Source organism: Poeciliopsis prolifica, unplaced genomic scaffold (genome assembly GCF_027474105.1).
Source record: "Poeciliopsis prolifica strain line A6 unplaced genomic scaffold, Auburn_PproV2 SCAFFOLD013, whole genome shotgun sequence".
NCBI lineage: Eukaryota > Metazoa > Chordata > Actinopteri > Cyprinodontiformes > Poeciliidae > Poeciliopsis > Poeciliopsis prolifica.
The window spans coordinates 8,954,281-8,981,928 of NW_026562388.1; the positions used below are offsets into that span (position 1 = coordinate 8,954,281).

The window sequence follows — 27,648 nt, forward strand, 5'->3', positions numbered from 1 at the left end:
CTCCAGATTACTGCACTTCTTAGTTTCTCAGTTCAGCCTTATCCCAAATGTTAGGCGATTTCATGTCTGCATGTTGAATGAGAAAAACTGTAGAAATGTGGATTTGATCTCAACTGAATAATTACCATGTTTTATTTATGTTTTCCTTCAAAAGTCAATTTAACTTGAATTACCAGTTTAAAAAAAAAACAAAACAAACAAACAAAAAAAAAACAATAATTACAAAATCTGCTAAATATACTGTGGAGCTGCAAAGAAGGTCCAGCCACAAATAAAAAGGTAGGTGAAGCAAGATTTGGTGTCTTCATGCAAGACTGGTCAGGGAGCAAACAAAGCTAACTGTTCCCATTGATGCAAAGCACAATTACTGTACCCCAGCCACAGCTGGTCAAAATTAGATTGTTTTCAGCAGGCAGCACCAAAAAAGCTGCCAAATCCTTACAGAGTTTTACCACACTCAGCCCTCCCAAGTCAGCAGCTGGCAGTTCTTTGGAGCACAGCAAGAGCTCGGGTGGTTCTTGCTGTCAGTGGACTTTCCCAGGATGACAGAACAGCGTTCCTTGGTTCAGCTGTCACTGAGGGTCAACGGGGGAGAGAGTTAACGGGTCAAAAACATCCAGCATTCAGCCATCTTCAGCTGCTAACAGCACCCAAAGAGGATAAGTTAAATATAGAATGGCCTTCTCGGAGTCTAATCACAAAGACAAGAGAGGGACGTTGGAGTAAAAAGATCTGGCTCTGAGACAAACAACATCACACAGCACCTCTGCCTCTTTTCACTGAGCAACAGCTGAGTGTAACATCCCTCACAGATCCCCCTCCTGTTTTTTTACATTCACACACCCATCAGCTGGCTTCTTAAGGGAAAGGGAGGGGAGTTGAAAAAAAAAAGATGTTCGCCTTAGTGTGAGGCAGAACTGGGCAGGCTGTGGGAGTGACAGAGGGAGGGAGGGTGAGAGGGAAGTTACAGTGCTCTGTTATTGCTCTCTGCCATTCCCTTCATGACCTGAAGAAGAACAGAGAGAAAACTGGATCGTGGCGCTTGTGATGGATCTTGGTGACATGCTGTAGGAGAATCTATACGTAAAACACTTGACAAAAGGAATATAAGTGCTAATTTTTTTAAAGGATAACTCAAACCAAGGGATACAACAACATCAGGTAAGCTATCTTCTTATTTTCATTATGAAACTAAATGTTTTGAGTTTCTGCAGTGAGCCAATGAAAGCAACTCTGTATCAATCCGTTATTCTAAAGTGCAGGCAGGTGTCCATTTCATAAAGCCAATAAATCCTTGAAACTTAATCTGAGCTGTGATAGAAACTCTTCAACAACAAATGAATGAGCAGCTATTCACAAACCAAGTGATTAATTCAACTTAGTAATTACTCATTCAAGTAATGTATGTATTCCAACATTTTGAATTACTTTGCAATAATCTCCATAAGAAGACAAGTGGCTGCTGGTTTTGTTAATACAGCTTCTGCGTCAGTATCAAGAGAACACATAGAAAAGTCATAAATGAAATATTTCTGAATGATTTGCACATGACTACATGAATAAGACCATTTAGTGAAAAGAATTTTCTGATTCACACGTGGGAGGAGAAGCCCATAACTCCGCCAGAGAAAGTGCTGGTGCTTAGTTGAGTGTATGCTACATCATGTTTGGGAATGATATGCACTTGTACATGCATGCGACCTTTGCACCTCAACTCGCCCCCACACAGCCGCCGACACCTCTGCAGGACCATGAAGCAGACTGAATGACAAACAGTATCAATGAAGCTTAGAAAACTGCCTTTTTGTCACATTACAAACTGCAGTGCAGCTTTTACTAGAATTGAGACAAACCAAAATAAAGTAGCACTTACTTGTGCAATGGAAGACAAATAAGACAAGATTTTATCTGAGTTAAAAAATTTGAAAAGTTTCTGCAATCGCATTCAGCTGCCTTTACTCCAATACCCCAAAATAAAAGCAATTGCAACCTACTGCATTCAAAGTTCACCTGTGTGTAATTTAATCTCAGTGAAGGCCTCAGTCATTTGTAGGCGATCATTAGTGAATAAACAGTGTCATAAAAATTAAGGAACACCACAGACGTACAGGTCAGGGATAAATATACGGTATGAAGGCTATCTTTAAAACAATCTCCTAAGTAACCAGAGAGCAAAATGTATAACAAAGACCAATAATTTGTGAGAATCATACAAATAATAAAGTGTGGTGGAAGCGTCATACTGTAGGAATGCTTTTCCTAAGCAGGGACAATAAAGCTGGTCAGAATTGATGAAAAGATTTAAATTTGAAAAAAAAAAGAAAGTGAAAATCGTGTTTTAGTTTCCCTCCACCATGCAATTATGTCCTCCTTAGTGCTGATCCATCCTGTGAAGTTCAACTAAAACACATTGAGGTTTGTGCTTGCAAAGTCAAAAAATATGGAAAAGATCAAGGGGACTAAATACTTTTGAAAAGGCACTGTAGGCCTTGACGAGCTGCAGAAGGAGGACATCTTTCATCCTGAATATTTTCGGGGGGGTTGTAGTGACGCCAAAACGAATTCCATTTCATCCGCATGAAGTCATCCTCGTCTCTGAAGAGATGCATGGCTCCTGGGAGTCGCAGTTTGTCAAGCAGTTACATCACCTCGTCTCAGTAAGCCGAAAAGAAAATGTCAAGTTCAGCAAGACAGGAGGCTGCAAGGGTGGCTCCCACCCTCTGCAGCTTACATGGCCGCAGAGCACTCAGTGGTATAACAAGCAATAACTCAGAACAGTGAGAGGTGGAGCGGCCATATTTGCTTATTAAGATTTTTGTGCTTGTCTAAGCTTTACTTGAGCAGAATTTGTGAAGTTCAATCAGCTAAATGGATGTCTCAAAAGACAGATTTGTGAATGTTTACAGGACGCTTATCAGGCCCAGGTTGAAAATGAATCAGTCTTACTGTAAGTCAATAATGTGAACTTTCTTTGAACTGAAACCAACCTGGATTAAAGCTTGGAAGTTTGCCAGAAACCATTGATTTTAGGGGCACTAAATGTATCACTGGCTTACCTCACAGCGTTATCATGCCTGTGAGTCACCTGGGCTTTTACTTGTAAGGTGGCATAGTTTAGCAGAGACATTTGCCTTGCACCATCCATTCTAAGCAACTTTATATCTTCTTTGCGTGTACTCTGTATCACTTTTGTGCTCTCTGTTTTTTTTTTTGTTTTTGTTTTTTTGCCTCATGTGGATATTTGGGTGCTTTCTTAGGAGGGTTTGTGTTGTTCAGAGGTATAGGAGGGGGAGCTTGCTGCTGTCAGTAGTGGGGGTCCTTCCTATATGTCTGAAGGGCCTCACCAGCTGCTGTCGGCGACACATGCGCAGCTCCCGTCATATAAGAGCCTCTTGTCTTTAAATTCCAAACATACAGTTTGGACACATTTGGACGTTTCACAGAACAGTGGGACTCATAACTCATGCTTGCCCTGGTTAAAAATAAGTCTCTGAACTCCACAGCAACCCAAGATCTTCCCAAGACCATGTGATGTAAAATAAAGCATGTGGTGTTGTAAAAATTCTTTGAGACTCTACAAATTTATCTGTTATCTATGTCTTCTCTAAAGACAGTCTTTTAAACTGTTCGCAATCTATAATGCTCCTCCTGAAAATCATACGGTTTTGAATGACTATGTTCAGTGTTGCAGAATCATTCTGCAAGTGTTTGCCCCTTACAGATTTTTGTCTCTCTTTTTTTATGTTACACTTAAATAATAATGTTTGTCAAAGTAATGTTAACATTAGAAATCAAAGTAAATACAAAGGGCAGTTTTCAAATGATGATTCATTAAAACACAAACATAATTCAAGTCTATCTGATTATCAATAGTAATGGTACCCTAAGCCAAATAACTTGTAAAGTCCCTCTTGGTGCTGTTGTTCCATCCACATATCATCTCACTACCACTGACTGTTAGTATGATGTTCTTTTTATGAAATGTTGTGTTTGTTTGAACACTTTACCACTTCTTTCTCTCCAGTAAAGAGAATATATCCCCAAAGGTCTTAAAAATCTTTGTAATGTTTATTTTGGCAAATGTAAAGAGGAGCTTGTTTTCTTTTCTTTTTTTTATTCAGCAAGGCTCTTCTTGGAACTTTTCTTGGGTGACATTTTAACTCAGTGCCTGTCTTGTTGTTAAATCATGAATACTGATGGAAACTGAGGCACAAAATGCCCTAAAGTCCTTTGGTTGCTGCTCTGAGTCTTTTTGTGACCTCCTTCATGAGTAATTGGTGGAGTGATTTTGGCAGGTCTGGCACTTCTAGGTTCCCCACTGCTTTGTACATTTTGAATAATGGCGCTCACTGTGGTTCACTGCACTCTAAAAGCCTTACAAACTACTTTATAACCATTTTTAGACAGATGGGAGTCAGTGCACAATGTGTTGCTTTTTCAGATGTTCTATACATTTATATTATTTGTTTCCAAGGATTATTTACAGTTTACCTGTCAATGAGACACTTCATGCCTGCTTTCAAAACACAAAATGTACTGATTGTGATGTGAAAATAAGGCTTTACAACCCTTACACAATAACATTTAGTGTAATTCTGGTTTCATTGGGGTTGCAATCTATCATAGTTAATTCCCAAATGGGCATCAGATCGAAAAAAAATGAAAATATGGTTCCTATTATGGATTCAAATATGCTCTGTCTCCTTAGGAACAAAAAAAAAAAACAAAACAAAGAAACAAGGGATGACTGGAGGCTGCTTGTGTATGCTGTAAACTGTTCCTGCCTTTCTATCAGCACATTACAGCACAGAGAGCACAACACGTCATGTTTCATGTTACTTTATTTGATCACTTAAACTTCCACCAAAGGGAGAAAATTGCTTCCATATTTCTCCCGTCAACCTTTTCAGAAGCATTTTTTTGTTCTGGCAGGAAATGAGTCAATCATGAGTGACTGACTGAACTAATGGTAGTTTCACCTTTCCCAATAATGTTACACATAATCATTCAGAAAAGAATAATAGGTCTCTGATAATTATTGCACTCAATGTTTTTTTTTCCTATGAGAGAATCCTTTCCTCTTTACTATTTTATCTTATATTAATCCAGCTGGAAGCAGTGCAACAATCTGGAAATGCTGTGAAAAAGCAGTAAATAGCAGACAATAGTACAAGCATGAAACAGTACAAATTCACACTTTCAAAACTTTGATTGGCTGTGGTTTGGAGATGCGGGGTGGTGGTTAACCAAGTGTTAAATTATCATTCCAACCCTTCCAGACAAATATACTGTGAGTCAAGTGATGGAAAAACAAAACAAAAAACAATGTCTCATTTGAAGTGAGAATTTCTGACCTCTTGAGGCAAAATTAAGTTTTGCCTCATCATTGGATGGAATCATTGTAGAAACTATGTTGATCATTTTTTGTGTACTTTAAAATTATATGTCCTCTTTAATTCCAAGGTAGTAATAGTAGGGACTGTTTATGTTGTATTTTTAATAGTCTGTTTAGTTTTTAATATTAAATTCTGAAACATTTAGATTGTTATCAACATCACAACTGCCAAATACAGTCCCATGGGTGAAATATTCATACTCTTTCAACCTGGTCTCTTTTTTTGGCTGCAACAGCAACCCTTAATATAATGATGATTACGTTATATTGCAACTGTGATTAATATATCTGCAACACAGATGTATTAATCATTTGAAAAAAGAAAGAGTATGGCACAATTCCATATCAGAGCCTGCATAAGCAATTTTAAAACTGTGTCAGAAAAAAAAAAATATGTCATTAACTTTAAAGTTGTGCACCTAACCTTTTCATTTATTTAAGCACCATGTTTTATTATGGATTTACACAGAGAAACAATAATTTAAATGCTTAATTACATCTCAATATTAATGTGATTTTGACTGGCACTGTACATGAATAACACTTTAAGACCTGACCTGCAGTTCATTTATAGAACAGATGCATGACGCCATGATGAGTTTGACTCATCAATAAGTTCCATTGCTGTTTCTATTTATAATTATTCCAAAACTTGATATCTTACTTGATCTTTGTAATTTAAACATGATATCTCCATCTGGTCTGGAATAATCTACCAGACCAGGGATTTAGAATTGGAAGTGCAGCTTGATTTATTCACATTACTCATTATTTATACTATCTCCTGTATTATTCCTTTTGATTGGAAGTCTGAAGACATTTTAATCAACTTATATCTATGGTTCTTATCATTGTTCATCATTCTTGATAATTGTTAGTTAATAAAAGACTCAAGGTAATTTAACTTTTGATTTTAGATCGTCTATGCAGGACAAATGAAAGAGCTCCACAGAAGGAAACAGGGGTAAGAAGGGCCTTTTTTCCCAAATCCACCAACAACAGTTTCTTTGCTGGAACCATTTCCCCCTGAAGGTGCAAAAACAATCAAAGTTTTGGATTTTAGAAAATGAATGACCCAAATCTGAGGGAAAAGTACAGAACATAGTTTGCAAACTGGTAGCTTGAGGAGGGAGTAAACAACCAGGATTTTGATTTTTAGAATAAACTTTATCAAGTAAGAAGATCATTTCCGGTATAGCAGCATTTTTCATTCTCAGAGCCTGAGCCAGACAAGAAAACATGAGATTTGCATGATTATTCCATTACTTGTTAACATAAAGTCTGGAGATATAAGATTGGTGATGCTCTGGACATCAAAGTAAAAATGCTGATCAAAGCTGGAGCAGAAATGGCAGCATAAAACCTGAATGCTGAATGTACCAAATGCTATTTTTACTCCTTTTATTCTCCTATGTTTGGATTCACAACCAGCTTAGCACAGAGCCATTTTAAACCCTTAAAGTAAAATTTCAGCGGGATACATAATCATTCCCCTTTTATTGGTCAACTATTTTATTTGACAAACATAGAAATTTTGACATTGACATTTAGAATGTGGATTTATGACATAAAATCTGTTGCGAGGGAAACCCAGAGTAAAACAGAAACACAAACTGGGACCAAGGAACAACAAAGCCAAGAATTCAAACATAAGTCTTGCTTTGCTCATTTGGGAAATAATAACTGCTGAAGCTACAGCTTCCTCTAGTAAGCAGATCAGTGACATGAGAAAATTACTACAAGATGAAACCCACCACCTGAGCTGACATTTTGCTGCAGCATGTCATGTCAGCGTTAGTTTGAGTTATTATAGCAGTGAGCTATTAATAGAAGTCAAGATTACAGTAAGACAAGCTGTAAAGGTTTGAGTTTTCACCTTTGAGTCTCTTTGACAGTTCAATTTGAGTAAAGTAAAAATGTGTAGTTTTCCACAGTTAAATCCAGCCTCCCTGAGGCTGTTGGAAGTCTTGGCAAAGCAGATGACCACCAAGCTTTAAGGACAGGCTTCATCCTTGCATGCTCTTCATTTTTTTCAATATCAGGTGGATTCACTTGGAGCTTCCTCTCTCATCCTAAGCCAGAATTTTGATTGAAATTCCCACATGTTGGCAGATTGGTGTGTTTTTCTTCTTCTCTGTATAGAACATCTTAAATGGGTTACATTGTCACGCACTCACTTGGAAATCTGGATTTTTTTTCCTTGATATGCTTGTGGTTCTGATCCAACCAAACAACATGAACTAAATATTATTTTTATTCTTAATGTTGCATTCTTTCTGCTGCTTTTATTGTCTTTCAATGCTAGAAAATGTATTCAGATGGTGAAGGATTTTCTGACTTTCAAAGTCAGTTGACTTTTGATGTTCAGTAGCAGTTACAGTATAGTTGTTTTAACTGACCAGAAACAAGATAAATTTGATCTGGTTTAATTTCAGACAGTAAATAAGAAATGCATGTTATTTTACTCAGTATATGTACACTTCTGGTTTCCATTGTAAATTTATCACAACAATAAAGTTGTGATGATCAAATTATGCTCAAACAAGTTTAAAAGTAAACCAAAATTAGGAGCAAACAAAAATGTTTTCGTAAATGTTCGCGAGCCTTCCTTTTTTAAGCCTTGGATTTTAGGCATGTGAGGCGCATATATAAAAATACTCTTATGTGACAGCTGAACTTGGGACCAACCTCATTATAGACGTGGGTTTCATTTTAAATTTAGACTCAGGCCTTGGTCGTAGTCTTTTGAGGGATTTTAGGAACTTCTTTCAAACTAAAGTTGCATTAGTTGCTAGCTAGTCAGCTGTGGCGATGGTTTAGATGCCACAAATTTGTGTTGTTGGTGGGTTGGACTGGACTCTAGAGGCTCTGCTTCATAATCTACAAAGACAACTGGGAGTGTGGCATGCCAGACTGGAATGTAGGCGGTATGAGGCATAGAAATCTCTGTGCTTCATGAATGCAATGACCAATAACGACTGATCAGACAGTTGAGGGATATTGATAACAATGTGCAAGAAAAGCCTGTGTGATAAAAGAACATTCCATTTATTTATTCTTTGAAGTTTTACTGTACACAGCATTGAACATTAACTTTTACTGTTATAGCTGTCAGTTATAACCAACTCATTGCCCTGCTTGCTTTGCTGAATGAGTGACCCTGGAAAGTGAGCCGGCCTGTTACAGTAGTTCTTCTGCATATTTCTGGCTTCATTCCACAAACTAAAAATAAACCATCAAGTTTCCAAGCCTGCATCAAGAATTTTGCTGCTTGTGCACGGGCACTATGCCCAAATGGGTGACATTACAACACACGTTTCCCCATTTGATTACACATGACCATTTTAATACCCTGCTTTATCTGGGAATGATTCAAACTCCCTGGTATGACATGAACGCTGCTATCAACACCTTTTACAAACTGGTGTGCTACAAACCTAGAAGCAATGTAAACTAGCCTGTAGCTGAAACTTATAGTTATAGTTAGAAATATGAGACTGAAATTAATCTCGAGCTAGGAGCTGAAACTTCTTGAAGCCACTGTGAACTTACTAACCTTACTAACTCCTCAATTACCATAAATATGGTAATTGAGGAGTTAGGGACTACGTTAGGGTCTACGTTAGGGTCTACGTTTTCCTCATTTTTACAGTTTGAAGTGAAAGACTCAAGCAATGTTGCAAAGCACCCTTTCAAGTCTTGTGCATGAGTTACAGTTCCTGAAAACAGGTGAAATTAGAAGTTGTGCTTCAAGCATCATTAAACTTCACTGCTGTCTTAACTTCCTTGACCACTTTCCACAGAAAGATAAACATTTCCCTTGATTAACTAAATAGTAGTGAAAGACTCCCCTTTAATCTCTTTGAGATTGTAAGTAAGGAGTCAACTTCCTCTTTAGTTCATTCTCATAGTTTTTAGAATGCTTTAAAATTTGCCTGACATTTCAACCAGTGGAAGAGGCGAGCCTAAATGTTATGCATGTTCTTTTGGGAAAATTCCTGATTTTACATAAACTTGTTTTGATGGCAAAGGCAGGGTGCTTTGGTGGACTAGCAATAATCAGTAGGTGTCACATGTAAAATTATTTTTAAAGAGTGAGCACATGTTCTTGTCATTCAAATATGCTCACTTAAAGGGCCAGCTGAGAATCTTTGAAGTGAGATGTTGTAAGTAATTATAAGCAGTTAATATGTCACCTGAATGAGGTGTTGTAAATAATTATTAGTAGTTAATATCTCACCTGAGTGGCTAAGTCTCCCATTGTCTTATTTAATATAAATCAAGATAAGCTGGTCCTACAGGTTAAAGCTGATAGCTATTCAGGCCAAGACCAAAATAGGCTCATATTAACTTAAAAACAACTTCAATCTCAGATTTACACAAATGTTATTTTAGAAATCTTTAAAATGTAATCATGTTTGAATTAGGTGGTTATTCACATAGAAACAGATTATTATTTGAATGTGAAATACAGGTAGGCGGCAGCCACCAATTATCTTGTTGTGTGAACTCTTACTGAGAACCATGGCATTGCAAATGTTTCTGGATAGAGTAGTTGTCTAAAACAAAACTAAGTCAGGTCATTTGTATTAATAATACAAAATATAAGTTATCTATTATAAGTAAAATATTAACCGTTATTAACAACATTTCATGACAAAAATTCTGAGCTAACACTTTCAGTGCATATTTGAGGATGTTTTCTTTTACACTTTTTGCAGAGTGAAGGTCAGTCACTCCAACGTTTAGGGAGGTATTTCATCAAATTTGGATGACAAGGAATTCTGCTGTTGAACTAGATTTAAACAAGATTTTAAAACTGACAACATGTAAAAGGTGAATCTACAGTTGAAATCAGAAGTTTGCATACACTAAATAGAAAAACACAATAGCATTTTTTTCTACACTGTGATATAAAACTAGAATACACTTATCCCTTTTTAAGTCAATTAATATTAGCAATTTTATTTCTATTTGCTAAATGCCAGAATAAAACAATGAAAGAGACATTTTCTGTAGCAATTTTCCCAACTTTGTTCAGAGGCATAAGTTTAAATACACTAATATCACTCAATGCAGGACTTAAGTTCTGCATTTACTCAAGTCCTGCATGACTCATGAAACTCATGAACATTCATGAATGTTCATAAATGTGAGCATTCATGAAACTCATGGCTAGATACAAGTTAAAATCCAAAACAACAATCAGAAATAACACACAAAACATGATAAATCCATTTCTTTCCCCAGTCTTTCTGTGTAAATATACGGAGTGAAAATAGACAAGACACTTCAAAGAGCTCGTGAGTGTACCTGAAGTAAAACCTATGATAATCTTTGGAAGCTTCTGATAGGTTTATTGATAACATCTGAAATAATTAAAGACACACCTGTCGATGTAATTTGAGGCATATTTGAAACACACTGCGTCCTTGTGTAACACAAGGGAAAGTCAATAGAAATCATAAATTGGGTTCATTCTTGGGTGCAATTTTCAGTGGCCTCAAGTTGCCTCATTCAGCTGTACAAACAATTAAATGTAGGTGCAAATAAGATGGGAATGCCCAGACATCTTCAAATAAGGAAACTGGTTCTGGTTCCAAGAGATGAACATGCTTTGGTCCAAAACGTGCATATTAACCCAAAAACAAAAGCAAACAAGCTGGTGAAGATCTTGGCTGAAGCAGTGTGGAAGGAACCCCAAAAGGTTTGGCCGAAGTCATACAATTTAAGGACAATGGTACCAAATCCTAATGCAGTGTATTTAAGTTTGACTTTTAAGAAAGTAATAAAAATTCCCCTTCAAGCTGATTTCTCATTATTTTGTCATTTAGCAAATGGAAAAACTTTAGTACTTCTAACTTAGTTAAAACAGCAAAAGTCTTTTTCTGATTTCAGGTCAGACAGCAGGAAAAAAATGCACGTTTCTTTTTATATAGCGATAATAATGCATTTTATTCAATATTGCCTTTCAAAACACCCAAGGACACTTTAAAACATTAAAAACACAAATTAAACAGAAAAGAAATGGCTACAAGACATGAAAACACAAAACAAGTACACAATTAAAGTGAGAAGGTTAACTTGAACAGATGAGTTTTGAGTTGTGCTTCGAAGGTCAGAAGAGAGTCAGTATTATAGGTATCAGGGGGAAGCGCGTTCCAGAGGTGGGGAGCAGAGTAAGAGAAGGCTCTTTATTCCAGAGATAGAATAAAGATTCCATCTGATATTTACATTATGTTTGGATCTGAGTGTCATTAGATTCAAAGTAGGTCAACCAGGCTTCAAATAGGGAGTTTTTTTTTTTTTTTTTTTGAGGAAGTTACTTAAGGCCAAAGTCATAAAGCTCTCTTTAAATTGTGACAATGCAATAAAATAATGAGAACAACTGACTCAGATTTACCTTTTCACATTTTATAATGTTCAGAGGTAAGTAGAAAGTAGCTACCCCTTACTAAAATATATGTACTTTTATTTTTAAAATGTATGGTACTTCAAGGAACAATTTATTGGCACCATACCTTTTCTTCTGTTTATGTAATAATAGTTTTACTATTGTTGTACAGATGTACAAATTCTGAGTGCATTCAATATGTATTCATCCCCATTTGCATTGATGCTTCTAAAATAAAATCCAGTGCAACCAACTGTCCTAATTATAAAGAGAGCCTAATTTTTGTATTGCAGTATAAATGCAGCCATTGTGTAAATGTTTTCTGGGTTTGTTAGAAAACTTTAGTGCGCAGACCTGCACAAAAGGACACTGTGGTGAGATCAGAGGGAAGGTGGTGGAAGGATGACTTATAAAATAAAATCCTAAACCTGGAATATCTCACAGAGATCGATATAATCTGTCTTCTGAAAACAGAAAGAGTAAGGGACAACTTCAAACCTATCAATATATGGCCATGTATCTAAATTGATAGGGCAGCACTAACCAAGTAAGAAACAAAGAGGTCTGAGGTAACTGAATAAGCTGCAGAGATTCACACTCTACAAACTTCTCTGTTGTGGTAAGAAGAAAGTTTCTGCTCAAAGAAAGCGTAGAGAAATCTTGGTAATGGTTGTGAAAATAAAATGAAACCCATATAAAACCTTCTGGCCTAAGCTAAAATACTAGAAGGCTGACACGTTATTCCCATGTTGAAACAGAGTAAAGGCATCATCATGCAATAGAAATGATTTTCTTCAGAATTAACAGAGCATTAAAGTTTATGTTTAAACATAACAAAATGTGAAAACGTTAAGGTAGTGTCTTTAAAAGAAATGATATGAAGTTTAAAAAGCCAAATACCAAAAGCACAAAAAGGAAAGAAAGTTTCAGAAACAAATAAATATGTGGGAATAATGAGATAAATATGTTCTTCCAACAAAATTTCTTCTTTTTCTATCCTCAATCCAGGGAAAATGAGGTCCAAAAGCAATGAGGTGGAAAGCCAAAATGACGGAGTCCTTGGAGTTCCACCAGGTGATCATGACATCAATGAAGAAAAGGACGTGGGTCTGCCTGTAAAGACCCTGAAGGCCAAAGTTCACCAGAAGGAAGGTGAGGATGAGGTTGAAGTGATCTCTGATAAAGAGAAGCTGCTGTTGGATTCCACAGAGACTGGAGACAAAACAGGAATCATCACAGATCTGTCCAAACAGGATCTGTTGAAACTGCTGGGAATCATGGAGGGTGAAGTTCAGGTAGGACATCTCTTTGTTTTTCTCATTGTGTAAATAAGCTGGAGCACAATCTGAGGACTTTACAAAGCTGGCAACAAACAACATACCTGGAAATGATACTATTGTTGAATGTATTCATTTTAGGTGACTGCACTGCAATTTTAGCACAATAGCTCTATCTTGTGGTTGAAAATGGCAGTTTAAAATGCCTAAAGAAACCACAGATAAAAAGTATGATACTGAAAATATGCTCTGTTTCAGACTTATTTTGAGAAAAAAATGCAAGTGTTTAAATGTATTTTATTGCATAGACTGAAAGGAAATATAATATTATGTTTGTATCTGTTTGTTTTCAGGCCAGGGAAGATGTAATCTGCATGCTAAAATCCCAGCAAACTAGTACAGAAACCCTGGAGTCACAGTACGGATGTGCCGTACCTGCCTCAGCCCTCAAAGCACTGCAGAGAGACAGCGTCATCACTGGCACAAAGCCAGATACTCACAATGTCTATCAAAAGCCAATGGTTGAGGTTGGAATGATTTCCTTATTTTTAATCAAACCTGTATTTTGCATTTTTACACTTTTCTAAAACTCTGCTGATAACAAATCTGAGAAAACTTTTTGATTTAAGAGTAAATTTAAACATTTAAAACTAATAACCGTTCTCTCATGACCTGCTTTGTGTTCATGTCTCAGCTGAAACGTCTGCAGGATAAGCACAAGGACACATACCGGCGGATGCTGGGTCAGCTGCTGCTGGCTGAAAAGTGTCACCGCCGCACCGTCCATGAGCTGGAAATAGAGAAACACAAACATGTTGACTACATGAATAAGAGTGACGACTTCACAAACCTCCTGGAGCAGGAAAGAGAAAGGTGAGAAAGGTAGAGAGGTTGACATTGGATGAAATGAAAAGCTTCACTGAATTAATTTTCAAAACGTTATTGTATTTTATCAGGATTTTAATCTGATGGACCATCACAAAGTAGTGCAGTAGAAGGAAAATAAACATGGTTTTGTCATATTTCAAAACAACATTGAAGAAATATGACATGCATATGCATTCAGCCCTCCATTCAGCCCAGCTGAACTCTCTAAACCAAACCAAATGAATTCTTCAAGGCTTCACCCATGTCTAATTCAATCTCTAAATAATTACAGCTGTTCTGTGATGGACTCAGACAGGTCAGGTCAATGATAAAGTTAAAGGGAATATCAACTCAGAGGTTAGTAAAAAACAAAACAAAACAAAAAACAAAACAAACAAAACAAACAAACAAAACAAAAAAAACAGTATTCCTAGCTCTGAGGTGATTGGGCATAGAGGGAGCTGTTTCTGAGTGGTAGCCGTCAGCCATTAATGAGACAACAGACAACAGAGCAATTTATGTGTCAGGAAGTGAACATCTTTAAGGTGAAATGTACGTGGGTTGACAGAAGAGACAGCTAAAGCTTCAGGGAGTTTCAGAGTCACGCGAATGAAATAAAATGTTCCTCACCTCCTCATAATTCTTAAACAAAAAATTGTTCAACTTCCTACAATCCACTTCAGTAAAGTACCCTATACCTCACATCCAAAGTTTTCCTTTTGGACAAGTCATTATAACTATTCAAATTTTGGAGGGACTGGGAGAGGAGTAAGCAGTTCCTCTGAACAAATTCCCCAGGGAACATGAGATGAAATGTTGTTTTGTGATTTAAAAGAATGTTTTTCATGCATGCCAGCATGTGGATCACACCTGTGTTTGCCATTGGTGTCACACACACAGTTGTCTAAGATATTGAGATCATTACTTAACACATTACTATGTAGTCCCACAAAATATTTTAAAAGTATTCAAATAAAGTTGCTTATTATTTAAACAAGGTTTATGAATGTATACTTTCCCTTCTTAGTGTTGGATATTCCATTGCAGGTAATTCTTTCATAGCAACAGTAAACCACAGTTCTTTTAATGACCTGACTATTAGTCTCAGATAGCACTGACATCATGGCTTCGTCCTCTTCCAGGACAGTAAGTTTAGACTGATGAGTCCTTAAATTTAAAACCCATCTCACCGTGTAAGTATGAATTTTATGAGTAAGATCTACATGGCAACTTGCGCATTAGCCAGGGTTGGTAATCCTAACTGGCCACAAAAGCTACAACTTATTTTGCCTAGTGATAAAGAGCAAGTGGAAAGAAAAGGATAAATGACTTTTAAAATCTAAATTAAAAAAATATATTAATGTTAATTTGTAATAACTCATTTTTGCTCTCTTTACAAATATAAGGCATTTTCAGCTTTACTTTTTATAGAAACTAGAGACTACAATATCTATCCATTCTTCTTTGCAAAATACCTTTGGCTCAATTTGACTGAATGTCAAACGAAAATTTCAGGTGGATTTATTTCCAGACTTTGACTAAGTCATTCTAACACGTAAATATATTTTGATCTAAACCTTTCCATTGCAGTAGTGGCTGTCTGATTAATGTTTTCCTGGCGGAAGCAGAACCTCCATCTCCTTTTCCAGGCTTTCAAGTTGTCTTCCAGGATTGCCCTACATTTAGTTTCCCTGCCCCTGATAAAAAAAGTAACTCCTTCCATTGAACATTACTTGTTGAAATGTTCAAAGCTTGGAATATTGTTTCATAGCCTAACTATGACTTAACTTCTCAACAACTTTCTCCGACATGTCTACTGTATTCCTTGGTCTTCACCATGCTTTTTTCACCAATGTTCTATGACAAACATCAGAGGCCTTCACATAATAGCCATGCTTATACAAAAATTAAATGCTGATTTATAAATCAGTATTAAGAGGGCCGAGTGCTTATACACAGCAGTTAATTGATTTTCATTTGTGAATCATTTCTGAAAACCTTGTCTCATTTACTTTTCTCTTTGCAATGATGCACATTTTAAGTAGTTCTATTAAATAAAATCCCTGTTAGATTTATTGATGTTTGAGGTTATAATGTGACAAAATCTTGACATGTTTAAGGGGTATGAACAAAAGCTCTATAAGTAATTAAGGATACAAATGCACTTAAAAATTTAGTTTAGTTTTGAGTTGCATTGATGCAACTCTGCTGTATACTAAGACCAGAATTAAATCTGCCTGGCAACAGTATAAGCATTATGTTACTTAAGGTGATTGGTTGTACTTTTCTAGATGTTCCTCTCCTCAAGGGAATCATTCACCTTATCTGGTTTCCTCATCACATACACTTTGCAGGGGAAGCTATTGAATTTTCCCCTGAAACAGAGCTAGTGCACACATTCTCTTCTTCCTCCTGTGCTACTCTATCAAAAAATCTCCAAACATTTTTCTACACTGAGATGCAACTTGATTTCACCAAACATGGACAAAATGCTGATGTTTTTACTCTGTTTAATGGTGCAACTTTCTGAATTGGCCTCATAGTTGCAGAATTTTTGGAAAACATGCAAAACTGAGGGGAGCTTTGTTGAACACTTTTTATGAAGCAAACAGTAGATCCACCCCCCGTGCTGTGTTCGTTCCAGAGCAGCACACACTGTCACACACATCGCTATCTATAGATGTGGTTACACCACTCACTACAAGTTCTACAGAGGAGCATAGCTATAGTTTGTTTTTTTCTTTTTATACTGCTGAGAACATTATTAGAATGTCACGGTAACAAAATCAGCAGAAAATGGTGGCTTCAGCATTTTTTCAGCACTGTGATAACGATAGTGGCAAACAAGCTATTTTTTTTTTTTTTGCTTGCAGAGCATCTTTAGCTGGTAAGTTATGAATGGGCACTGAAATGCTTGGTACAAGTTAGGCTGAACTTTCAGTGTTTGCTAAAGATACCTCGTCTTCCTTTTTGTGTTGTTGCCTGTTCTAATTTGGTTAATTTTGCAATGCAAAAAATTTCACTTTGAATAATGTATTAGAATCTCCCTGGAAGTGGAGATGCAACTGCTTTGCATGCATTTTGTTGGAGCCAGCCCGGTATGAAAGCTGGGCATGAGCAGCATAGAAAGAAGCTGAGAGAAAAGACCACAGCTTGGTGAGGGGGCTGTTAGCAGAACTTACCCTCACAGTTTGTGTTCAGAGTATCCATCCCGTCAGCAGGAGGTAAGCAGCACTAAGGAATGGGGGCAGTAGAGCAGATTTTCACATTTCACTATGTTCTTTTTTCTCAAACTGTAAGCTTTCATGTTGAAATCTTGTAAGACAACTTTAGACCTAAGTTGTCTTACTGATAAATTCATTTGATTTGACTTGTAACTTATTAGACATTACAAATAAAAAGTTATATCCAGACATAATAAAACATGTTATAGTCACAGATGACAACTTAAGTTACCTTTGTATACACTTAAAATAAAAAGTTAATAAAACACCAAAATCATTGTTTTTTTCTCTCTTAGACTGAAGAGGTTGCTTGAGAATGAAAAAGCCTATCAAGCAAGGAAGGAGAAGGAGCACTCCAAGCGTCTGGCCAAATTGCGAGAGGAGCTGGTGAAGCTAAAGTCCTTTGCATTGATGTTGGTCACTGAACGGCAACAGCACCTTGAGCAAATGGACCAACAGAGTCAACGGGTTCAAGAGATCAGCCTGCAGCTCCAGCAGCGGGACCATGAACTTAACGAAGCCAAAGACCGTGCTCAGGAGGATGGTCATAGAGTGCAAAGCCTAGAGGCTGAGCTAAAGGAGAAATCTTTTAGGATCACTCACCAGCATGAAGAGATGAGTGCCAAGCTGTCCAGTCAGGAGCTCCATAATCGTCAGCTTAATGTCAAAGTTTTGGAGCTTACACACAAAGTGGAGGAGCTAGAGGAAAGCAACAAGACCTTGAGAAAATCTGATGAAGAAATGCAAGAGTTAAGGGAGAGCATCAGCAAAGGGGAGTATGGCAGCTCTAACTTGATTGTTGAGTTGGAAACCCTGCGAAAGAGAGTGCATGAGATGGAAGGAAAGGACGAAGAGATAACAAAGACAGAGAATCAATGTAAAGAGCTAAGAAAGAGACTAGAAGATGAGAATTGTAAGAGTAAAGACCTAAGGCTGGAAGTAGAGAGGCTTCAAAACAGAATGATGGATTTGGAAAAACTGGAGGAAGCATTCAGTGTTAGCAAAGCCGAGTGTGCACAGATACAAACTGCTTTAGAAAGAGAGAAAGACCTGACCAAAGAGCTTTCAGATGAGGTTGTAGCTCTCAAAATTCGAATGAAGGAGCTTGAGTCATCAGAACTCAAATTGGAAAAGTGTGAGCTAACACTTAAGGATGACCTGCGGAAGCTTAAGTCCCTGACAGCTGCACTTATGGATGAACGAAAGACACTGTTGGAAAAAGTAAAGTCAGAGGAAAAGAAAAAAGAGGATTTGAGCAAGGTTGTTAAACTTGAGCAGGGTCGGGTGATGGAGGTGACAGAAAAACTGATAGAAGAGAGCAAAAGGTTTCTAAAATTGAAATCTGAGATGGAATCCAAAGTTGAAACTTTAACCAAAGAGAAAGGGGAGCTCAGTACTAAGCTAGCTTGTCAAACTGATCAAACTGAGGATCTTACTTTCAAGATAACCCAAATGAAAAGGAGGCTAGACATGCTTGAACAAGAAGAAAAGCTATCTGCGAGGAATTCAGTTATGTGTGACCTAAAAATCACTGATCCTGAAGGGAAAGAGAACAACAAAGTTAAAGAGTTAACTTTTGAAATAGAGAGTTTGAAAAACCGCCTGAAACAATTGGAAGTAGTTGAGGGAGACCTGATCAAGACAGAGGACCAGTATGATATTTTAGAGAAGAGGTTTGTGACTGAACAGGAAAAAGCAAATGATCTTTCCCAGCAAGTGGAAGACATGAAGAATCAGATTTCACGAAACAAAGCTATTGAAAAAGGGGAAGAAGAAAGCAGAGAAGAAGACCTCCAACAGAGATGCAAAAGAGAGGAGGTCAAAACTAGAGAACTACAAGCTGATGTGATAGCTCTCAAGGAGAAGATCCATGAACTGATGCACAAAGAAGACCAGCTATCTCAGCTTCAAGTGGACTTCTCTGTATTACAACAAAGATTCTTAGAAGAGGAAGAGAAGGCCAAGAACATGGGCATGGAGGTTTTTCATCTCACCAAAGAACTAGAGTTAGCCAAGCGCCAAAGCCGGGCACTTCGACCCAGCTTAAATGGAAGGAGAATAGTGGATGTGGCTATCACATCCACTGCAGTGCAGACGGAGCCATCACCTACTGAATCAGGAGAAGAAGATACACCAGCTGTGTTTATCAGAAAGTCTGTTCAAGAAGAGAATCACATCATGAATAACATCCGACAGAAATGTCTGAAGAAGCCTGAAAAAGGTAATGCAGTTGAGCGATGTTCTTCATCTAGTAGTGATTTCAGTATTAAAAAATCCTGGATTCCTTGGATGAGAAAAAAGGACAACACTCCTCAAGAGACCAACTTGGAAAAGCCTCTTGTTATCAGTGGGGAATCAGTTTCTTCTAAATTGACCATGCCTCAAAACCCAGGGCAACCTTTACACATCCGGGTAACACCTGATCACCACAACAACACGGCCACACTGGAAATCAGCAGCCCCACTGCTGATCAAAGTTTTCCAATTGCAGCTCCCCTTAGCCCTAACCCATCTCAACCAAAATCCAGAATTACTATCATTCCCACCTACTCTGTGCCAACCACTCGGAGAAAGACTCCTACTGGATCTCAAGGCCCTGCAAGAGCCAAGTCCCCAGTCACAATCACAACTATATCTAGGGCCAAATCTCCAGAAACTAGCCGGAACTCTTTTTCTACCTCAGTAAGGCCCCTTTCCCCAGTTTCGGTTATGACAGTGAGCACTGCTGTAGTGCCTGATACATCTGCCTCCCCAGAACCCCAGGAAATGACCATGGGCCGGGCCGTGTTCAAGGTTACCCCTGAGAAACAGATGGTCCCAATTCCTATCAGAAAGGGCCACAACAATGCAAACATCATCACCTCTACAGATGAAAACAAGATTCATATTCATCTAGGTAACAGTGTCTCCCCAAAGATGATAGTCAGACCAGTAGCTAGTGTAGCAGAAAGCAAAGAACTGACCCTGTCAACAGGGACAGTTTTGCGTTCACCTCGCCAGATCACCACGACTGCAACCAGGAATGTTCAGAGTAAAGTGACAAGCAGCATTACAATATCCAATGTGACATCCACAACTTCAAGATCCATCCAAAGCACGGTATGTTTTAGTGTTTAAGATAGAAGTTTTTAGCATTTAGTAGCTACATTTTTTATGCTTTAAATGTTGTGCCTTTGTTTATTTTATGGTCATTAAAAAATATATATATTTTGTGCTTGAATATTTTTTGTCTTTGTTTACACGTTGTTACCTGATTATTTCTACCCTATGCAAAACAGATTGGCCATGATCTCCAGTCACCTCGCACAGGACTTACTCGTATACCAATGTCCAAGAGCCTCAAGACAGGAAAAACTGCGCTCGGATCCACAGGACTCTCAAGTGGAATGAAAGTTGAGACTCGGACAGAAAGTCAGTCCATGAGGGTTGAAGTCAAAAAATCTGCTGTGAATAGCAATACATCTCACAATGGAGGGAAATTGTGAAAATACAAATTGTATGGTCTAGGGTGATAAGTGACTCAGATAAAAATCCCAAATTTTCCAACAAAAACAACTGTAAAAACTGCAAAACGGAGCAAAAAGTATAGTTTTATATTTCTTAACTTTTTTTTTTTTTTTACCTATCTCTCATCAATTACTGTCTTTTAGATGTGAAAGACTTTATATGAAAATAAATGGTAGATCTGTGATTGCTATGTAACTAAGTTCTTTTGCTTTTACTTGTTGTCACAAATGTTTCTTAAAAATATATATGTTTTGTAAGATCAAATTATAGAAAATATACATTGTTTTTGGTAAATTAAATTTGGCTTGTATTATTGGGTTCGTAATTGTCTTGCTGTAAAGATATTTTTACAAAAGCATTTTTAATAAATATTATGCAAGAGAAGAGTTTAATATTATCGTCACTATTAATATTAAAATGATCAAATTATAATCACAGAAAACGGCAGCTGTGTTCTCCAAATCGCTTATAAACGCCCTAATAAACATATATTTTGCACATATATATATATATATATATATATATATATATATATATATATTTTCCCCGCTCTTCAAACTGCTCGCTGGGTCTTTCACCGGATGATGGTTAAGCAGCGAGTACGGATTCGGGGTGCGGTGCGGGGGCGTTTCTTCACTGTGTGCTATGACGTCACTTATACGTTTTATCATTTCATTGGCCCGGGAGCTTCCGGCTTCTTCCTCTTGATGCCGTTCCCTAAAATAGGTGAAACAAACACCTTTTATCAATAGCTGGATCAGATCGTGGCTAAATTTCATTCATCTGAACGCTGATTCAGATTCCCTAACATTTCGCCCTGTCTGCCGTTCAGGATTATCGCGCATCTCCCGGTTGTCAACTGTTGCGGATTAGTTTAGCTTGAAGCTTACCGCGACAATGATGGCGTCTAGCTACAACGCGAAGGAAGAGGACGGACATCACTCGGGATCTTCAACTCACGGCGTTACGGGTGCTGCGAAAAATAAAAAACCGGACAATACAGCGTTCAAACAGCAGAGACTTCCGGCTTGGCAGCCTATATTGACTGCTGGTACTGTGCTGCCTGCTTTCTTCGTTATCGGACTCCTGTTCATCCCCATCGGGATCGGCCTGTATGTGACTTCAAACAACATAAAAGAGTACGAGGTACAGTTGCAGTTCATGTCTGCCAATCGTTTGAGTCGTATCTTATTTCAAAGCCTCTGCCCTGGCTTTGTTTTAACTTTTTTGTTTCTCTTTTTGGTAAATTGCGAAACTACTTGTGAGAAAAATGGTGCAGTTTACGTCAAAACAAGTGCATTGAGTTGTGTTTACTGGACAGCAAAGCTAAGTTAAAGTGTTACAGTGTAGGTTCTCTGGAGGTAATGTCATACAATGATACTTGTCAGGAAAGCTAAGACTCATAGTGTCTTTAAAAAGCTCCACTGAGTTATCAAGTTGAAAGTATTATAGGGTTCATCGTCTTAAAGTGTGGCATTGGAAGCTGTCATTTTCATGATCTGTGTATGCAGCAATTTCTAAAGCATGTAAGAGGTTTGGGTTTCTTTCAGACAACTAAAACCGACTTTATAAAAACAACTGCTTAAAAAAGAGAAGTAATTTGCATAATGATTAAGTTACCTTGTCTGGGGAAGCAGACAACTGTTTGGTGGTTGGACTTATCACTCATGAAGATCTGGTAATAATAATAAACAAAAAACAAAACAGATGGGTTTTTTTGTTGTTTTTTTTCTGCTAAAGTACAAAATATAACAATGAAGTCAAAGCTTGTTTTTTGCACTTAAAACAACACTTACAAATGAACAGACATGTTAAGTTGGTTTTGATTTTTTGTTATACGTAATAGTAATATTACACCACCAGCAGTGTGCAACACATTAAAAACAAATTATGCTCTATCTCTGGGTATAAACAAAGTAAGGTTAGAAGCTTTTATGCCATTGCCAATGTTGCAGTTTTAGTTCAAAAATTTGCTTGATCGGCATATTAATGTTAAGCCTTTAAAGGTGAAGGACCTTAAGATCTGTAGCAAGCATACAGAACCAAATAGCTTGTTTAGATATCTCTGTTTAGTGCCAGCCATCAGATTATGAGACTCAGTTTCACCTTCTCATATCAGCGGTGAAAAAGTTTGATTTCTTTGACTTCAAAGTGTAATGCTATTTATGTTGGCTTCAAAACTCTTTCTGATTTCAGTTTTATTGTATAGTGGGTATCAGTAGCAAGTCTGCCACAAGTTGACTGCATTAATGGTAAAGTCTAAATTACAGCATCTGGGTCCCCTCTCCTTCAACAGTTTCTCTTCTTTTTTTAGTTACACTTATGATGTTCCACATTATCAATCTAATGTCACCTGATGTCAATATTCATAATTGGATGTAATATTTTGCATGGTAAAACAAAGATGGAAAAAACAAACAATTTTATACTCAACTAAGCTTTATGAAAATGTGGTGATTATTGTACAGACATGAGTGGTTTTACATTAAACCCAGTTCACTCATAATTCTCCACATCATGATACTTGGTTGTGGAGAATCCTAGCATCATGATTGGGGTTAATTTCTGATACTACTTTAGTCTGCTGGTCTTTTTTTTTTAAATATATTGCTGTCATAATTTTTTTTTTAGTTCTCCCAGTTCTCCCCATTTGCGTGTCTGCTCCTAATTTTAGATTGATTACACTGGTGTGGAGCCTAACAGTCCTTGTTACGACTGCGCCAATAACTTCACCTGGAACAGCACAACACCGTGCGTCTGCACTGTGGACTTCACGCTGGAGCAGCCATTCGAGGTGAGCTAATTTCCAGTTCAGGCTAAAATAGACACAATGAATAATTCAAGTCTTCAATACAACAAATGCTGTTTCTGCAATAAAAAGAAAGGGGAAAAAAGCACAGATTATCCATTAGAGTCAAATTAGAGTCCAAAAATAGAACGTCCAAGGTCTGCTTAAAAGCTGCTTTTATATTGATTTATGTGCTTATTAATTATGCAGTTCTGCTTTTATTGATTATTCAGGAAGTCTAAAGGTAGCTGGATTTTATGTTTATTCCTGGGTAAAACAAACTTGCCATTTGTCTCCTCGTGGCTACTTTCTTTGTTAAAATTGAAGTGGGATGAAACTTAATCTAAACGGAGAGAGTGGCAGAAGTGACGGGTAGGCCCAGATAAATAATTTCTCCTCTCTCAACAGAGCAATGTCTACATGTACTACGGTCTGTCCAACTTCTACCAGAACCACAGACGCTATGTGAAGTCCAGAGATGACAGCCAGCTAAATGGAGTTAAATCCTCTTTAACGGTGGGATATTTTTTTTCTTCTTGCATATCTTGTAGCGAAATCTGCTTTTTTCATTCTGCTGAAAAGTGTTTTTGGTTTCTCCAGGATCCCAGTAAGGAATGTGAACCATACCGTACAAACCCGGAGACAAAACAGCCCATAGCTCCATGTGGAGCCATAGCAAACAGCCTTTTCAATGGTGAGCCCTGGCACATTTGAACTTTGTATGAAAGCTGTGCACTGAACAATAGTCTGAGAAATTAGTTTTCAAAAGTGAAAACTTGAAGTCCTTTTCAGAAAGGATGCGTGGCAAAAACTCGATAATAAATGAGTTTTTACCTTCTCAGACACCCTGGAGCTGTATTACAACCCACCCGACGGCAACACATCAAAAGTTACTTTGGTAAAGACGGGCATTGCATGGTACACAGATAAAAATGTGAAGTTCAGGAATCCTGGAAACGAAAAAGATAATTTGACAGAACTTTTCAAAGGTAAGCCTTAGAAACCACTTTGCAATATGTTTTTGAATACTTGTATTTACTAAATTACTATTGGGATTGTCTCTCAGGCACATCTAAGCCAGTGAACTGGATGAAGCCAGTGTACGAGTTGGACCCGTTAAATCCTGACAACAACGGCTTCATCAACGAAGACTTCATCGTGTGGATGCGCACAGCCGCTCTGCCCACTTTTCGGAAGCTCTATCGCATCATCCAAAAAAAGCCGGACTCAACTCCGACTCTACCCAGTGGCAGATACTTCTTGAAGATCTCTTACAGTATCCTTTACAGTCCAGTCAAGGCTAAGATAAATCATTTATCTATCAAAAGTGTGTAAGTATTTTGTCAAGTTTAGCTATTTAACTAAATATTGTCAAAAGAAATATTTCATTTGGGGAATGGCTAATAAAGATAGAAATATACAGAATTTAGACTGATTACATGTGATATTCCAATTTCTAAGAAACTGAACTTAGTGCTTTCATCAATTGAAGGCAACAACCATCTAACCTAACAAAAATAATCCCTTGAAATGTAAAATAAATATCTACAGCGTATAGAGAATCTTTATAGCATGTAATAATTGTTTTGGACAGTGGCCCTCCATGATATCAGGTCATGGATGGCCTCCATGTCCCTCCATGACATGCAAACTTCATGCAAATCCCCATTCTAGCATTTGAATCAGTGGCAGCACTGTGCCTCTAATTTATTGTTCTCTACCTGTATCCATAAGTACACAAATAGTCAAAACTAATTAGGCTTTGTAATCGGTGTTTATTCATCTGCTCTAACATGAGGTTTTAAATTAATAGAATAATTGAAAACAAACTGAAGTCAGTAGTTTGCTAGCTTTTCTAAGAGATTATATTAACAACTACTGATTAAACTGCAACTGTATTGCTTTCACAACATGGCTGGAGGTCTTGCTACTAAAGAAAAAAGTTAAAAATAAATATAAACAAATGGATTTGGATGAACTCTATTGTTGATGCATTTATTTGTTTTTTTTATTTGTTTTTTTTACTTTTGGCTGCCAGGAGTTTTCTGTCTCTTTACCTTAACCTCATGTAACCAGATTACCCTGTTCGCAGCTTTGATGGCCGGAAGCGAATGATCCTGAGCACCATTTCCTGGATGGGAGGGAAGAACCCCTTCCTGGGAATTGCCTACATCACCGTGGGCTCCATCTGCTTCTTCCTGGGTGTCGTTTTGCTTATTATCCACCATAAATACGATACCCGCAGCAACAGCGCAGATATTCCTAACTAAATAGCTCCTGTGTTGGGTCTTCAAGTCTGCATGCGCCGGTGACCCTGTCGGGTCCATTCTGGATTGCTTAGTTGTTTTAGTTCGGATACACTGTGAATGTCTAGAGTGTTTGCACAATGGCAGGCATGTCTGAAACATCATATCTTAGCTTTGTTTACCTCTTCCTCGTCTCTGTGTTTTTTGTGTAAATAGCTTCATGCTGGTCATTGTTCTATTTATCTCGACATCAAAGTTCTTGTTTTACCTTTGTGATTATTATGCAAATAGCTTTTTTCAAGGATGTATGTATTCTTTAAGGTTTCTGCTTATATTCTATATTAAAACGAGTCCTGCTGATGAATGTAACATTTTTTACTTCAGGTTTTTAAGATGATCCTTATTTTAGAATCTGATATTTTTTGCCTGTAAACACTGAAGTCAAACAAAGTGTTTAATCTCTGGAAAACAGGTAGCATATTCTTGGTATATTCTCCACTCTAATCAGGTGCATTTATGCTCATTATGCCTGATGTTCTTTAACTATAAAATGCTTATTGAATGGAACGTTAAAATTTCCCAATATAGCCAGTATTCCTAATTCCAAGAATGTTGGACCATGTTTTTGATTAATTATGCCACAATAATTTATAATTTTAGCTTAGTTTGGCCAGAGTGTGAAAATTGTGTGGAAAAAAAACCCAAAACAAAACTTTAATGTTGACCAAATGCTATGCACTTTACAAGTGTCACGTTTGTTAGTGTATCCCTTGTTTCATTAATTATTCTGTTACAATGATGCTTTAGAATTGTTGATGAAGAAAATGTTCATTTAAATTTGAATATCTTGGGTTTTATAAGGTTTGTAGGGTCCAAATAAACAACTCTGTCAGTATCTTGATGTCATTTGTTGTTTTTAAGTGCTGTTTTATTTTTTTTGTCAGAAAATATTTGATATTGAATTACAGATTAATACTGCTGTAAGAGCAGTGCTTTGGATTCTCTAAAGTTATCTGGATGTTGACCTTTGACACTAATATTTCTTGTATGTTTTTATTGCAGAAGTCCAATTTTATTCAGATTTTATGCAGGGTGGCACAAAAAAGGTACTGTGTTGAATGCCCACAACTGTCTGTAGACTACTTAGAAAATCAGTAAGAGGTTTAATTCAGTAATTTCACTCAAAAGACAAAATTATAGTCATTCCACAGAGTGATAAACATGAAGTTTTTATATCTGGTGTATATTGTATAAAAGCCCACAACTAATACACATTACAAATGCAGTTTCTGGGTTAATTTGGCCGACTGAAGAACATGTCCATGTACACATTATTTCCTGCCACTCAACTTTCTATCAATGTGTTTGGATGCTTCATTTCAAACACCCAGCTACTTCAAAAATGGCATTATGCAGCTTAAGGTTACTTGTTTGGATAATTTCCCAATTCTTGTCCACCATAACATTTTGAAAGGACATTTTTTTACTTGTGCTAAATTTCTCAGAAACTGCATTTGTAATCTGTATTAGCTGTAGGGTACAATCATCAAAATGAAAAACAATATTTTTTCAATTGCTGCCCCGAAAAAGTAATTGATCTGATCAATAAATGATTTGAGAATTCTCCCATTCTTAGACACTGACATGGCTTTTGTGCAGTCTGCAAGTGGTTTCATCATCTCCGAGTTTATGTACTGCTCCACATAATCCTGTGGCTCACAGTCTGCTTTGTCGTCTTTCAGGTCGTCACCTTTTTCTTGAAACTGGATTCTTAGGGGCGAAAGGAGCAGTCTTATTGCAATCTCAGTATTCAGCATTTTGAGGTGGTACCTCTGACTGGGGTTTCTTGATTGCGTTCTAGATAATTGATTGAAAAATGTGCCGCTTGAAAGAACTATTTACATTTGTAAATGGCAATGAAGAGCCTCACTGTCCAATTTCCAGCTGACT

The 27,648-nt window shown here is 37.3% G+C and overlaps 2 protein-coding genes across 3 annotated transcripts; both read left to right on the forward strand.

Moving 5' to 3' along the window:
- Positions 1 to 1,009: 1,009 nt before the first annotated feature.
- On the forward strand, positions 1,010 to 21,002 carry LOC129365176 (filamin-A-interacting protein 1-like). Of its 2 annotated transcripts, none has more exons than XM_055038170.1 (6): positions 1,010 to 1,161; positions 12,798 to 13,084; positions 13,420 to 13,593; positions 13,761 to 13,939; positions 17,454 to 20,256; positions 20,436 to 21,002. In XM_055038170.1, the coding sequence occupies exons 2-6, from the start codon at positions 12,803 to 12,805 to the stop codon at positions 20,640 to 20,642; spliced, it is 3,645 nt and encodes a 1,214-aa protein (XP_054894145.1). In that variant the 5' UTR covers positions 1,010 to 1,161; positions 12,798 to 12,802; the 3' UTR covers positions 20,643 to 21,002. The 2 variants fall into 2 exon arrangements, with proteins under 2 accessions (XP_054894145.1, XP_054894146.1); XM_055038171.1 differs by lacking the exon at positions 1,010 to 1,161 and adding an exon at positions 6,323 to 6,359.
- Positions 21,003 to 21,313: 311 nt separating this feature from the next.
- Positions 21,314 to 26,593, forward strand: LOC129365177 (cell cycle control protein 50A-like). The gene is made up of 7 exons (XM_055038172.1): positions 21,314 to 21,810; positions 23,339 to 23,458; positions 23,861 to 23,968; positions 24,053 to 24,146; positions 24,295 to 24,441; positions 24,519 to 24,728; positions 25,529 to 26,593. The coding sequence occupies exons 1-7, from the start codon at positions 21,562 to 21,564 to the stop codon at positions 25,720 to 25,722; spliced, it is 1,122 nt and encodes a 373-aa protein (XP_054894147.1). The 5' UTR covers positions 21,314 to 21,561; the 3' UTR covers positions 25,723 to 26,593.
- The last annotated feature ends 1,055 nt before the right edge of the window (positions 26,594 to 27,648 follow it).

Bases quoted from the DNA above. Each gene is read 5' to 3' on its own strand.
- LOC129365176 (XM_055038170.1), top strand. From the start codon at position 12,803: ATGAGGTCCAAAAGCAATGAGGTGGAAAGCCAAAATGACGGAGTCCTT. The intron at 13,085-13,419 runs GTAGGACATCTC...GTTTGTTTTCAG, and splicing joins TCATGGAGGGTGAAGTTCAG to GCCAGGGAAGATGTAATCTG. The intron at 20,257-20,435 runs GTATGTTTTAGT...TATGCAAAACAG, and splicing joins CAAGATCCATCCAAAGCACG to ATTGGCCATGATCTCCAGTC.
- LOC129365177 (XM_055038172.1), top strand. From the start codon at position 21,562: ATGATGGCGTCTAGCTACAACGCGAAGGAAGAGGACGGACATCACTCG. The intron at 21,811-23,338 runs GTACAGTTGCAG...TCCTAATTTTAG, and splicing joins ACAACATAAAAGAGTACGAG to ATTGATTACACTGGTGTGGA. The intron at 23,969-24,052 runs GTGGGATATTTT...TGGTTTCTCCAG, and splicing joins GAGTTAAATCCTCTTTAACG to GATCCCAGTAAGGAATGTGA.